The sequence below is a fragment of the Phalacrocorax aristotelis genome, chromosome 2, assembly GCF_949628215.1.
Source record: "Phalacrocorax aristotelis chromosome 2, bGulAri2.1, whole genome shotgun sequence".
NCBI lineage: Eukaryota > Metazoa > Chordata > Aves > Suliformes > Phalacrocoracidae > Phalacrocorax > Phalacrocorax aristotelis.
The window spans coordinates 6,414,270-6,429,437 of record NC_134277.1 but is presented as its reverse complement, the minus strand read 5'-3'; the positions used below and the strand labels follow the sequence as shown (position 1 = coordinate 6,429,437).

Here is a 15,168-nt window from a genome sequence, read left to right as displayed (position 1 = left end):
AGAATGTGCTCGAGTAATGCTGTTCACATGGGTCCTGCCTGCAGCTGTACTACGTAAATATATTTTGCTAAAACCAACGCAGTACGTAAGAAAAGACAGCCCTGCTACACATGACTCGTGCCAGTTGACACGGAGTTTTCCGGATGTGGAAAGCTTAAAGCCCTGTAAGAGACACGTGGGAAGCCAAGGCCGGGTTTTCTGATGCTGTCGGTGCCAGCACAGAATACTCCAAGCCTTTGCTGTGGGGACTGTCAGCTGGGCTGCTCTCGGGGAGGACGCAGTAATTCGGTGACCCAATGTGTTCCCAGAGGCTCCGAGCGTCCATCTTAGACGGAGTGTTGAGAGGAGATTTTTTTTGTGCCTCTCCCTTTTGATTTCTATCGCTTTTTACCAGGTGATTTTTATTTTCTCTTCCTCTTCAGGGGGGGCGGTGCTGAGAACAGGAGAGCTAGGCTCAGCAGCTGCAGCTGAAGTGCAAGTATCATTTTAGGAAAAGAAGAAATACTTGAAGGATTTAATATAAACTTTTAGAAACACTATCAAAAAAGTGCTCAAAACAAGCTATAAGCAGAAGATAATAATGTAGATCTACCTCAGTGCCAGAAGTGGTGGGGAGAAAAAAGTGACTTGGGATTTATTAGTTCGACTGTCCGTATTCCATGGGAGGGGGGCAACCAGGGGCCTGACAGGGTGCTCCGCGGTTGGTTTGGGGGGGGGGAGCTCCTCAGGGAACAGCTGCCCCAGGGCATGGATCGTGCAAACTGAAGTGTGGGCGTCTAGGCAGCATGTAGATCTGACTCGGGGGAGAGGGGGAGGTTGCAGAGGTCAGTCTGCTGAGGTGAATTAGCGTGGAGGTGTCAGGGAAGGGGAGAGAATGCATTTGCCAAAGGTGAAGGCATGGAGTGACAGTTAGCGGCGTGAATCCAGTTACAGTACTCCAGATTCTGGCCAGTACGTTACACCAAGGCATGACTTTGTCTTTCACAGAGGTCCCCTTTGATTCAGAAATTCTAGAATGACTCTAGAAATTTCTTGAACTTGATATCTAGTGTCAATCTTTAAGCATGTGATCCTACACTCGCAGGTGTGCTGAGGGCTCCTGCATGGAGCCAGAGTCACCACGCAGCTAGATAAAAACTGTTAAAAGCACGTGCACACTTACGTATCAAGAAAGTGACTGACTAAAATAGTTTCCCATGTGGTGGAGGTTTTCCTGTGAGCAGCTGAATCCTTCAGGCACAAATAGAAGAAAGCCACTTTGTACAAACGTCACGCGGGCCGGAGGTACCCGTCTCTTCCTGAGGACATGGAACAGTGCGTTAGCCATCTTCTTCACGAGACTCTGAATGCTTAATTATCTTTTGTAGCTTAGAAAGGTAACTTAAACCAAACAATTGCTTTGAAATTGCTGTGACAGCAGGACCTATGCAAATTAGTGTTTGCTTAAGGCAGAAGCAGAGAGGGAGGATGTGTGGACAGTAGTGGCAGTGCCCGGGAAATAACACATTAGCACAGTCAAATCAACTGCAGTGAGACACCTGAGGCTGCTTTCAGTTAACAGCCAGAGGCAGCGGTGCTCAGTGGTTTCATAACTGCTTAGAGGTGAAAGTATTTGCCCTGTTATAGGGGAAGAGGGAGAAGGGTGAGGGTGCTGAGGAGAATTCTGAATGAAAGGCTTCCCCCTGGGAAGCCGCGCTCTGCTGCTTTCCATTGCTCCTAAATTCACGGCGCAGGAGCACAGGGGTGCTGGAATAGCCTCCTGCTTCCCCAGTTAGTGCTGTAATCCTTAGCGCTGGGTGAGATTAAACTCTGAACCCCCAAGCAGCTGGAAAGGCGTCGTTCGAGCCCGTCGGTACACACGTGCGTGGTGTGATCTCTGCTCAGAGTTGCAGCCTGGCTTCCTGCGGCATTTCCCAGTTACAGCTAAGAGGAATTCAGTCAAGTTTGGCAACTTGGATGAGCAGCTTCTAAACATGGCCTAGAGTAGGACAGCAGCAGATTTGTGCAGTTTCAGTAAATCAGCAAGCCTGCTGTGAAAGTTCAAGAGGGAAAACAAAGTTGTCTTTGCCTGGATTTGGTCTTTCAACAGTTACTGCCAGTCATCGTTCACCTTAAGGACACTAAGTGCATTCACTCACAAATTCAAGTTCAGCTGGAATTAGTTTAGCATCGATAGTGTTGTCAACAAAGATATTTGCATGTTTATCTCTAGGATGGTTATTTCCGTATGAGTTTTGAGGGTTAGGATCATTTCTAGTACAGGGTGCAGGTGCAGGGCCCCTGAATCAAGTAATTTACTTCAGAAGGGAGGGCTTGGTCCGACTGGCTGCAGTTAGCCTTGCCTGGGGCAAGGCTTGATCAAGTTGCTCCAGCCTTTGCTGAGTAGAGCTGTAAGTGTCTGCGTGGACAGAGGGCCCAGGGCCCCTCTGAGCACCATCCTGTGTTTAACCACCAGCACTCAGGTGCTCTGACTTGTTAGGGTTAGCAGAGGCATAGCTCAGTGGAGATGAGCTTACCTAATCCTTGCTGTAATACTTGAGCTCCTAGTCGCTTCTTTGGATTTAATGTCTGCCAGACTCACATCCTCAGGCTTGACTATTAATATTAGAGGGATCTTGGGTCTGGAAGCTTGTCCTGTTGTGTGCAGTGTCACGCTCCACACCCACCACATCCAAGCTCTAAAATTAGTACAAAGCACTCTAAGGTGACATCCTCCTCCCTTTGTTTTGCCCTCGTGATACTCCTGAGATAATCCCTCTTGTGTCTGCAAAAGGAACACCACTGTCGGGTTTATAGATGCCCTCAAAGTTGACAGAAGCAAGCAAGGCCATATACAGCTCTCCTGCTTCTCTGGAAACAGTAGCTGTTCAGGACAGCACCTGATTGATTGTTGGGGTTTTTTGTTTTTAAACTTTTCTTTCAAATCCCAAACAGAAAAGTGGTTATTTCAAGCCCTTTCACTCAGACGTAGCTCTGTCTTCCACAGCCATTCTCAGTGTTTCAGACCAACAGAAAACACTACCATTTTTTACTCAGAACTGGCCTACCCTCACAGGCCTTAGGAGGTACATTTCTTTCAGCAGTAGTACCTGGTCATTCTCTGACCATTTACTCAAATTAAGGGGGCGGCAGCAGTGAGACAACGACAAACGTTCCAGCTCAGTCTACAGCAGAGTCTGTATTAGAGGGGATGGCTCTCCCGCCATCTACACTTGCCGCAGGAACAGGAAAGCCCAGCAGGAGGCCTGTGTCTCCAGAAGTGGATCCTCTCTGAATCCAGCCACTCTCAGGAGCTTCTACCACTCTTCGTAGGTTTTATTTTGAAACTAAGAAATTCTGATCACCTTTTCCACTTCTGCACCCACGCATAAAAGTACTTTCTGTTGCAGCAGGGAGGTAGCTTCAGGCATCTCAAAAGGGGGATCTCCAAATTGTCACAAGAAAAGGAATTTGATGAGGAGGTTAAACTCTCCACCTCGTTTACCATTTAAATGCTAACGTTTAGGTTAGGAGAATACAATGTACAAGAGGTTTAACTCTGTACTTGGGTTTCTAAACAGGTGTGTTAGACCATTCTTCCTTTGGATGTTATGAAAAAAGAATCAAGTCTTCATAAATACAAACCGGCTCCCCACCTCCCCACCCACGAGCCAGTTAACATGAAGCAGGCTGGACGCAGACTCCCATAAGGGTTAAGCCATTTATTACTGCAACATTTGACATTCGGGATGAGTCTTGACAGTCCCTGCTCTTAAATTTCTAAAGGGTGCTTAAATGAGCTACTACCAGCTTAAAAGCAGATTTGACAAAGGTGTAAGATGAGAAACAGTCCTAAATAAACAACAAAAAACCCAAATAGATCACCTGGCTGTCTTCAGTCACCAGGCTTCGAGACCAAACAAACTTACCAATAGCTTAAATTACATTTAGTGTTTGCCTGTATTCAAGAGTAACAGAGACAAAGGAATATAAAGGACAGATTTTATGTAAGGGTACACTCATCTGAAGACCTCTCTTGTGTTGCAACTTCATCCGCACCTTTTGGCTGAAGCTGAGCTGTCACAGGCAAATCTGTGTGACCCAGGCTCCCCGTCCTGCCTTGTTACTTGATTTCAGCCTAGTAAGTCACTTCGCTTCCTCACGTCCCTAGGGCACGATGCAGAAACGGGTCAGGAGACAGGGCAGAGAACAGGAAGTTAGACAATACTGTGCTGAATAAGTATATTCTAGCTTATAGCTTAAACATGCACCTAGCCTTGTACCCCATCCTCTTAACTTAAGAAGGATTTTCACCATACAAACTGTACCAGCTATAGCGAAGTTATTCCCAATCAGCACATTTAAAATTCCACGATGAATCACTGCCCTGAGGGGTATAAAAGCACACACATGTCCCTGTTGTGGTTACTATTACATTCAGAAGCTGTTTAAAGACAGGCAAAACAAAAAAAAGCTACAAAAAGCACTGGATGCTGCTGCACTGATGTGTTCCATCCCCATGCCTTAAACTTAAGGATTTGTACAAAAATAGAAATGAGTAAATAGAAAAGCATAACTGAAGCAAAGCTATTTCTCTATAGAGAAATATCTAGAAACTATATAGAAACTGCAGAAACCAAGACACATTCAACTCCGCTGAAAAGGTTAATCACCCTGAAAACACACGGGCCTGACTTAAAAATCACCTTTGACTTCAGCTTGTTTCAAATAAGCATCATCATCTGCTCCCCCCCCCCTTTTTTTGACTTTTAACTGTGAGGCAACCACATGATCCACTGAAGAGCTAAAGTGAATGACGGGACCCACCCACGCGATTTTGTCCTATCTATATGCTGCAGCTTAAAACCATATGGTACTTTCTTTCCTGCAAAAGTAGTTGTAGCAAAGGTACGTGAGAAACTGTTACAGAGAAGGGAAACTCTAAAAGGAGTAGGAAATGCCTTGAAAGTCACAAGAACTGTCAAATAGAGGCGTACCATTAGAAACCTTTCTAGCAAGTCAAAACCATAAATAGGTTTGTTATTTTTTAATGCCATCAGTCATACTGAGAAAATCATCATCAAGCGTCACTGTTCAGGCAGTGCCTTCATAAATGCATTCGGGAGCATTTGCCAATCTCCACCTTGGTTCTGCATTAATTTCTCCATTAATTTGATGATTTTGGACAGCATTAATGGATTGATCGATCTGTGTTCAATGAAACAGTGATTGGAAAAGACAATAGGATGTGTTTCATTATGATTTCTTTTATAATATTGTCTACACTAACAAAATAGAATAACTGTAATTCTTTCAAGATCAGAAAGATATTCCAAGCCGTAGTATTACAGCAGAGAGTAGTCTGTAAACAAAAGCAGCATCCATTTCACTCGTGAGCTTGTGCAGCAGCTTCTTTCTGTTCACGTGCTGCTTCATCATCTGGTTCCACCAGAGCAGTGGTGAACGAGCTCTCAAGACTGTTTAAGAGGAGCTTTGTTTCTTGGTTATCGGGATCAGTTCCTAGTGTTGTTTTTGAAGAAATTTCATTAGGAAGAGCAAAAGAAGGTAGAGATGGAATTGAAGGGAGTAGGTCGTCCAGCCCAGGCTGCTTGCTGGAGCCTCCAGAATACATGGTTACATCGTCAGGGCCCAAAGCTGCGGCGTTTTCTAGGAAATGGAAACAGTTTGTAAAAAGCCAAAAGCTGTCAGGCTAACAGACAGTGCCTCTGGTTACCAGTCATCTAGAAAATCACCTTGAAAGTGGTAGCTTGTACAGGCACAGAACCAGATTCACGACTGTCAAATACACAGGCGGGTGTTTATCAGTTCTCCCCAAATCCAGAAAATCTGATGGTGCAAGCAGGGTTTTAAAAGACCATGAACCATTTGGTCTGCTGCTTCTTATGCTAGAGATCTTTTATTTTGTGTTACAACTCTTAGACACCCACCTTTTAAAAGGGAAAGACATCCATAATGTGAAGATTTTTCTTTGTTTAAAAAGAAAAGTCACTATTAAGACAACTGCAATTTTGGTTTTGCTTCACAACTGTGAAGACAAGCCTGTGGTACAAAAATTTATTTACACTGATTTTAGAAATACCTCCTTTTAAGATCAGTTTAATCTGGATCATCAACATTTTCACACTCTATAATCTTGTTAAAAAGCCTAGTAGTTTTTGTTCACTTCTGCGCCTGATTTCTGCTACTTTTCCCATCTCATTTTAGCCAATCCCCTTTATGATTTTTCTTAAAATTGGCTTATTTTAAGAAAGCATGATACTGTTGAACAGGCATGAGTTGGTTCCACTCTAAAAATGAGGTCAGAGGCCTAAAGGAAATCTTGAATACACTTACCAAAATAAGCAGAGGCATCATCGTTCGACATTAATGTTTCGGTGCTTTCTGAAGCATCTGCTGCTGGCACGTTGAAGGAGGCAGATGAAGACATGTTGGACATCTTTGTTAAGTCAGTGAGTTCAGGAAACGAAATACCAGACATATCTAGAAATCCTGAAGGAGAAAGCAAATATTTCCATACTGTTTTAGATATAACACAAAATTCTAGATTCCAAAAGACGTGTCCTACCCAGGCTGAAGTCAGTGAAGTCCCCTCCCCGCTAAATGCATATAAATTTAACCTAAAAGCTAGCTGACATCGGTGGAAAGACTTCTGCAGCGAATGTTAACCTCAGTCAGGCTAACAGCACCCAAATTCTACAGCTCTGAAATCCAGTAAAGTCAAAAACTTTAAAGAAAACAACCACCAGTGCTCATAGCTCTGTAGTTAAGTCTCAAACTTGTTTAAGACCTTATTAGTTTACTTAGATGTTCTCTAAAGAATTGCTGAAAAAAGCATCTAAAAAAATATACCTGGATCCATAACTCTCTGGAGAGGGGGAGGAGGAGAAAGTGAGCTTTCTGGTGAATAGCCGCTCACTTCTTGATCTGTGGAATGGTCCAAGTTCATGACTATTTCAGAGTTGTCACTCTGAGAAGTAGGTGCCAGTAACGGAGTCTGGAATAACACAGTAAGGAAAAGCATCTTTTTATATTGAAAGCTTCACTCAAAGAAGACCTTCCTGTGAAAGCATTCCGCATCGGTCTCCCAAGTACACCAATTCAGAGAGAACCTATGATGCCAAAACTGATGGTCAAGCCACTGATTAGGACATGTTCCAATGTCGCATTTTAAAGCCAGGATGTTCTTACAACAACAGTCTATACTTAATTCTTGCAGGTGTATTTTATTTCCTGAGAATAAAAGTATTCTTCTAACGTAGTTATCATTGACTGGTACAGCTGTAGTATGCAAGTCTTCAAAACAGGAAGGAATCACAGAATCCCAGGTTGGAAGGGACCTCAGGGATCACCTAGTCCAACCTTTCTGGGAAGAGCACAGTCTGGACAAGATGGCCCAGCACCCTGTCCAGCCGAATCTTAAGTGTCCAACGTGGCCGAGTCAACCCCTTCCCTGGGGACATTATTCCAATGGGTGACTGTCCTCACTGTGAAAAATTTCCCTCTGGTGTCCAATCGGAATCTCCCCAAGAGCAACTTGTGTCCATCCCCCCTTGCCCTCTCCATGGGACTCCTTGTAAAAAGGGAGCCTCCACCTTCTTTGTAGCTGCCCCTTAAGTACTGGTACACGGTGATGAGATCCCCCTGAGCCTCCTTTTCTCAAGGCTGAACAAACCCAGTTCTCCCAGCCTATCCTCATATGGCAGCTTCCCAGGCCTTTGATCATCCTGGTAGCCCTTCTCTGGACCCCTTCCAGCCTGTCCACATCCTTTTTGTATAGCAGAGACCAGAAGTATCTGGCAAAAATTTTTATCAGCCAACACTGGTGAAAAAGTAATTGTAATATATGTAATTCCACCCAAATATAATGAGAAATACAGAACACCAGCTGAAGGTTTGAGAAAATAAAGGGTACAGCTCAGCAGAGTTTCTCACTCATGCTTCCCTTCCTGTCACCTGCTCAGCATCATCAGCTCTCACTTTCCCTTCACCAAACTCCATTTTGTTCAAGCAAAATTGTAGGCTGTACTCAAATATACTGTCTTATGAATGTTCCAACAAGTAGAAAAATTTTGAAGGTCCGGAGAAGATAACAGATTTCTTACATACCTCTGTGTAACCATTAGTAGACGGTACAGGAGTTCCAGCTTCTGGTAAGGGTGAAGGGGGTTTGCTTTCTGGCTTTTTCTTCGATATTATAGACTGTGTTGGGATTCTGTGCAAATAGCCATATCCAATGCCACACCCTAAACTGTACAAGGAAAATAAAACAAGACTTGGAATAAAGGTGTTCTTAACAAAGCTAGTTGCTAAAGGTGTTTCAAATTTTGACTCTTTAAAACAAGAGGAGTTTGAGTCTTCTATTTACAGCAAGAAACACCTACCTGCAAGAATCATTTCACTTATACTGCTCAAGGAACACTTCTACAATTGACATTTAGACATACATAGCTTAGTTTTCAGCTGATTATTTTTATATCTGTACAAAATATACAATCTGACACGATTTTGATTTTGTTCTTGCTTTAACCAAATATTTGACTGTGAGAACATAGCTACTGAACCTGCTACCTGGGAAGTACACGCAGGTTTTGCCATTGGTTTCAACTCAAACAGGATTAGAGGCAGAACATGCCTAGCTCCTAGTTCTAAGCTTTTTTGATTTTATGGAAAGTTTTGTGTGACAAGTGTAAGAAAACAAGGCTTAACTTGAAAACAAGCTGTAATCAATAATACTACTACTAATAATAATAGTGATAATACTCTTATCAGGAGCTCATTTACAGTGAGTATATAACCTGTCATCAGCCAGTGACTTCCCAGAGATCAGTACCTTCCTTCTCCACCCCAAGCTCCATTGGGAGTCACAACTACCTCTCGAATGGAATCTGCTTCAGTGTTATAAACCATCAGCTTCAGGGGCTTCCCCTCATGGGATTCAATCAGTGAAAAGAAATCCTCTGACTAAGGAAAACAAAAAAAGTAGTAATTATTAAACTCAAATATGTAAGACAAGGAGCTGGAGGCACGTTAGCGTTTTACACAGTTACTTACTTCAACATGAGATATTAAAAACCCAAAGACAGACTAAAACTCACTAGCATAGTTTAATCTTTAGGGGCAACTTTTTTTATTATCAGATTAAAAAAAGATAACATTTACCTCAACCATAAAGCCTCTGTCATAAACATCAACCTCCCAAAATGCCAAAAACTATCCCAATACGTTTGACAAACATGCAAATAGATTTATAAAAAACCCAAACCCTCCAACATAGACTTGGCAGGTGTGAAGACAATCACTGCTTGAAAGAACATGCACCCTACCTCCTGAAGAATCTGATCAGATCCAACAATGTAGTCGGAGTATGGCTGGAGACCAGCTAGAGCTGCAGGAGATGCAGGTTCAATGTCCTGTGAAGGAACGACACATGTCATCTGCACTCGCAGCAGAATCAACTACCCCCAAATCAAAAAAGAACTAACTCCAAAAGCAACAGAAGGAAAGAACATTTTATTTATGGGACAAAATAGAAGTCTTTGGACAGCCTACATCTAGGTGTTACATCTTGCAAAATATGCGGAACAAGACAGACCAAGGTACTAGCAATTCAAAATGAGATACTCTGAAGATGTTGAAAAGTTGCATTTATTTAAACAACCAGAAACAACAGTCTTTCCTAGTCTGTTCTACTCTGTCAGCTCTCCCCCTTAGTTTCAAAGGAATTTTTTGGTGCTTTCTGTAGCATTAATACTACTTTGATGAAGTTCAGCCAACACAGAGACCTATTAAGCCAGAATCTTTTTTGCTTCTGCCATCGATTCATTAACATGAGATGAAAAAACCTTCTCCCCATCACAAACTATTTTGTCTGGTTGGGATGGAGTTATTTTTCTTCACAGCAACACTAACAGTCACCCACTACTTGTCCATATTCAAGTAACTCAGACAAACTTTCAAGACTCTGTTCCCTTCTTCTGTGTGATTTCAGCATTGTACTTCTACCTACACGTTACTTCTGAACACTACACTTCAAAACAAGGTTGTATGAACACTAACGAGCCACCGAAGAATCCTGTCTCACCAAAACATGCCACACGTGTTCATTGGCTCCCTGGAAACTGCAGAACCGCACGCTGGCTCCAAGAAGACCTTGTCCTCCCCACATGTTACTGGGGATCACCTCCACCTCTCTTATTTTCATTGTTTTGATATTATACACCTCCAGCTTCACTGCTTTTTCAGCATTTGCCTTCAGTAGATCTTTCAACATATTGTTTTCTTTATTCTGTAGAGCACAGAAGGAGATATATGATTAACATTATTTCTAGTTGCACCTGTAACAGACATCACACCTGCAGCAGAATTTTAATACAAAGAACCAAAACCATCAAAGTTTAGGCTCTGTGTCTCACAATCAGTCCTACCAGTTCAATTTTCTTTTATTAGAAAGAAGTCAGTACTGTCATCTCAAGTCCCTTTACATAAGTAATTACTATTATTCAGTTTCATCACTTACTTTCTGTTTTTCGTAACTGACTTTTCTGTTCTTCATAACTGCTAGTAAATAACAGCAGTGATATTAGATCACAACTAGGTAGTCATAGCAATAAGCAGCACCATTTTACTTCATGCCTTGAGCCCAGTCCTTACTAAATAACCTTTCAAAGTCATTGCAAATTGACTGTGAAAGGACAGACTGTTTGGGAGCAGCTCACAGAACTATCATTATTTCTGTCACGTTAAAAGATGGGTCTTCCACCGAGATCTACCATTACAACAGTCAGTTCAGAAAGACACCTCCACTAATGAAAGCAAGACAAACTTCATGAATTCAGCTTGTATGTAGCTAGGATGAAGCATACAGCCAAAGCTGTGAGCCTTTTAGACCAAAAAACCCACCAAACCAAAACTCAACTCTTCCTTCATAACTCACCATACAGGAGCTGTGTTCCCGTCTTAAGTATAGGCAGAGATGCCATGATTCCTTTTCATGTTTTATCAAATGTTGAAACAAGCTTGTTTAAACAGATGTTGAGCTCTTACCATTGACTCACTGGTTCAATACTCACCTCATGGCAGGAAATACGCATGAATGAGTAATATAATAAACACTGTGTTAACCTGTTCAGAGGTTTAGGCAACCAAAAGCATCAATAAGACTTTCCTCAAATTTGGATCCAGCCAGAGAAGAGCCTTTGAACACCACCGAGTTTCACTTTACCATGTTAATGCCATACAAAATGTCCAATATGAAAAGCTTGCTTTACTGTGACAGCTTTGCCTTCTACCCTTCACCACTGTCATACTCATATTTCATGCAGGGGAAAAAAATAAAATCATTTGAAGCTTACAAGCCTAGTGTGTCCTATTGCAATGATGAAATCAAAGAAAGGTTCCAGTCCTCCTTGTTGAGCTGGGGAGTTTTCCTGAACCTGCAAAACATACATTTTATTTTTATTATGCATTGATCTCTAGTTACACTAAGCCACAGTGTTAATCTTTACACTTGATTCAGTATTTACTTTTGAGTTGAACCAGAGATGAGATACCAAATGGCAGACCTCGAGAAGCAGTCCGCAATTGTGGACTTATTTTTGCAGAACTGTGAACAACTGGTGTCCTGATTAAGCTATAAAAACCAGGTTTTGAACCCCATATGAGACACAAGTATTGTGATGCAAAGTGTACAGCATGGCATTAGTAAATATTGAGGACTGAGGAGAAGGGATTAGTTTTCAAAGTGCTGCTTCAGGATTTTCTTCCATGCTGCTAACAGCCTGAGCACATCAGAGTCCCCACTTACATCCCAGCCATATTCTACATACACACAATTTACAGCTAAGTTCCCACAGTTTACAGCACATTGGAGTAGGAACACTTAAGAGAGTTATGCTACAAACGCACAGCTAGCCGCCAGTACTAGTCAAGACAACTTCCATCACTTACAAAAGATTCATAAGAAATAAGAGTTACATCTCAATTTCATTATAACCAAGTTATTGCAAAACAGATATAATAAAGAAATATAGAGAATACCTATTAAAATGCGTTCACACCAGGATGCAACCCACCAAAAATTACACAGAACTTGATATACGCAAAGCGTATGAGAGGAGACCCACTTCAAAGTACACTACCAAAGCAACATGATATTAAGAGAACCACTGCAAACATGACACCAGTCCACACTGCTTGTAACTTTAGTTTCTGTGGACTCAGCAGCACAGCCCTTACCTGCCGTATATTTGACTCCTGAAAGCCACACCACAATTCAAGGACTAAGTTACAACCCACGCATCCTCTAAACTTAAGAAGTTCATTGCTAGCAAATTTAAAACTGCTACATCTTATATTTGGTCTTGTGTTGCCAAGAAAACTGCTATATTTTACTATTCTTTTTAAATAAAGTCGTATCAGTATTGGGGCATTTGCTGGCAAGTTATTTTTGCTGTCTATGAAAGTTATAAAATGTACATAAGTAATAACATAGCGTAACATTTTTTGCTTTATTATTAAACAGTCAAGACTCACCACCATAACCACAATTGGAGTAGGAAGTATTAACTTCCATCACAACCCCAAGCTGCTTCAACAGCAAACAGCCAGCTCATACTGACCCAAGCTGAAGGTTAAAAACAGTTAACCCTACTGAATAACACACAAAAGCCTTCCAGTGAAACTATCACATAACACAACGTCAGGGACGAAAACGTACACAGTAACTTCCAGATACTTCTTTTTACAGAGCTCATGACATTGTTGTTCAGATGTCTAAAAGCCATACAGATTCCCACACAAAGCTCTAAGTTGCAAAAAAATCCTGCAGTATTTGCCTTTCAAAGTGATATTGTATCAAAAGTTGCATAGATTACCTGAAGGGACAAAAAAATGACTTTGTCTCCTGCATTCTGTAGGTCACCAAAATCATCCTCCAGTACAGAAAACTGAGCAGTATCCTGCACTTAACATAAAAGAGGAGGCATTTCATGACCGACAGGCATTTCTGATGGAGTTAGCTCGGTGCAGGAACTGACAAAAGCAGACTACCTAACAACACTGGTACCCTAAACATATCTTGTGATACTGAGAAACACAAACAGCTGACAAAGCAGCATGGGGCAACAGCGTTTCCACTCATTTCAGGGAGGAAGACCACCAACTAGATGAAATAACTTATGCAACAACTATTATCAGCGATACCTCTAAACTCCAAGACATGCGTTCAAACCAACATGCGTGCAGGCTGTTTGGCAGACAGAGGAATTACAACTTGCACTGTGAGACGTTGCCCCTCAGGAAAACACCGGCTGGAGCAGTAATTAACCCCCGGCCAAGATGCTGTAAAGACCTGCAGAGAAATGACTCAGATCTTCAAGTAAAGGGAACACGCAGAGTAATGGAGAGGGAGGGCTGTGCTACTCTTAAACCATTTCAAATAGCAGAAACGGGTGCCCCGGCTGCCCGGCAGCCAAGACACCGCAGGTGGCGGCTCGGAGCCGGTGAAGGCAGCCGGGCCGCCAGGGCGGGCACCGCGAGCGGTGCGGCCGCTCCTCCCCTGCCGCCGTGGCAGCTCCCCGGGAAGGAGCCCACGGGCCGGGGCCAGGGAGGCCGCGGCCCACAGGCCCACAGGCCGCGGCCCGAGCCCGTGCGGGGCTCGGCCTCCACAGCCGGGAGCGGGGAACGGGGACCCCCGCCCGCGCCCGCCCTCAGCGCCCGCCGCCCCTCACGGCCCCTCTCACCCCGTGTACGTGGAAACCCTCGGCGCCGCCGTCGGGGACCTCGGAGCTGGAGCCCAGCCCCATGCCCAGCGCCGTGGGTCGGGTCGGGTCGGGTCGGGTCGGGTCGGGCGGACGGGACGGGACGGGACGGGACGGGACGGGACCCTCAGGTGGCGGTGGCGGCGGCGGCCATCGCCCTCGCCCCGCTTCCTCAGCTGAGGGCGCCGCAGACCTGAGCAAGCGAGCGCCGAGGGCAGCACCCGCGCCCAGCGGAGGGAAACGGGAGTTGGGCTCCACTGCGCTGCCTGCCGGCCTGGAGCGGCGCGTGACGCCGTGACGCCCTTAGCGACCGTGGAGGGGCGGGGGAAGCGGGGCGTTGCTAGGGAGGGCGGGCCTGAGGGCGGGAAAGGCGGCTCAGAGCCTGCTTTTGCTTTGGCAGAAACAGAGTTTCACTCATAATTTTTTTTTTTTCACGAATATTAACAGAAATCTCTGTAAATAGTAGTTGACTGCTGTTCTTATTCTAACAGCCTTTCAAAAATCATACTCCTATTAGTATAATCCAGAAAGAGATCATTAGTTTTTGCCAATCCCTAATTTGCAAATTTCAAAAGAGCAAGTGTTTCTTTCTGTTCCTCCCTGTAGGCATCTATTATATACTACACTGAAGAATAGTATTTCCACCATCTCAGGCAATTTGCAGACTCTGAGGAACAAACCAGTGGTCCACCGCTGCTGTTCAAGACACAGGGAGCCAATGTTTAGGTACTTATTAAGAAGTGGTATTTCCATTCCCTGAAACTTCATATCTCTTCCACTCAGTTTTACTTCAGGTGAATTCTTCTGATTCTGCCTTTAAAACATTTATGGAAAAGTTCTGAAAGTTTTCAAAGTAATAGTAATAATCTGAAGCATTATTATTTTTACATAGTTTAAAGTGCCAGTTTTATTTCCTGCATGAGTACTTTCATTCTGGTATAAAAGCATCCATTTTAGTAAAACTCCTTGGTAGTTACTGCTCTCATCTCCAAGATGTCATTTTTCCAAAGGATCCAGCTACATAATTTCTATGGTTCAAGTGTGATGCATACAGACAGAAGAGATAAAAGGCTGCTTTCTCCATCCTCTGCCCTTGCTTCCAAGTGGAACTCTTAAATTCCCTGTCACTTCAATAGCTCTTTATGCTCAAAAGCCATACATACTGGTTCATTTTCTTCTCCAGAGGAAGACCAGGATATTCTCAGGACCCTCTGAAGTAACTTTTCTTCTGGTGTTATCTGTAAGCTGTGATTGCAGATGCATGCTTTATGTTCATTGATCATATAGTAGAAGTGCATGTAAATATTCCAATAAACTAAAATTATGTCAAACATTTTTCTGTGTTTGCTGCTACATAGTTGGGAACCTTATCACATAATTATATTTTTTCTTAAATTCCTTTTCTTCAGAA

The 15,168-nt window shown here is 43.2% G+C and overlaps 1 protein-coding gene across 1 annotated transcript; it reads right to left on the bottom strand.

The window, feature by feature from the left end:
* Positions 1–3,686: 3,686 nt before the first annotated feature.
* On the bottom strand, positions 3,687–14,027 carry GORASP1 (golgi reassembly stacking protein 1). The gene is made up of 9 exons (XM_075082261.1): positions 13,740–14,027; positions 11,352–11,432; positions 10,082–10,285; positions 9,324–9,410; positions 8,831–8,961; positions 8,107–8,248; positions 6,850–6,994; positions 6,334–6,489; positions 3,687–5,646 (listed from the first exon to the last, which is right to left on the bottom strand). The coding sequence occupies exons 1-9, from the start codon at positions 13,800–13,802 to the stop codon at positions 5,366–5,368; spliced, it is 1,290 nt and encodes a 429-aa protein (XP_074938362.1). The 5' UTR covers positions 13,803–14,027; the 3' UTR covers positions 3,687–5,365.
* Positions 14,028–15,168: the final 1,141 nt, after the last annotated feature.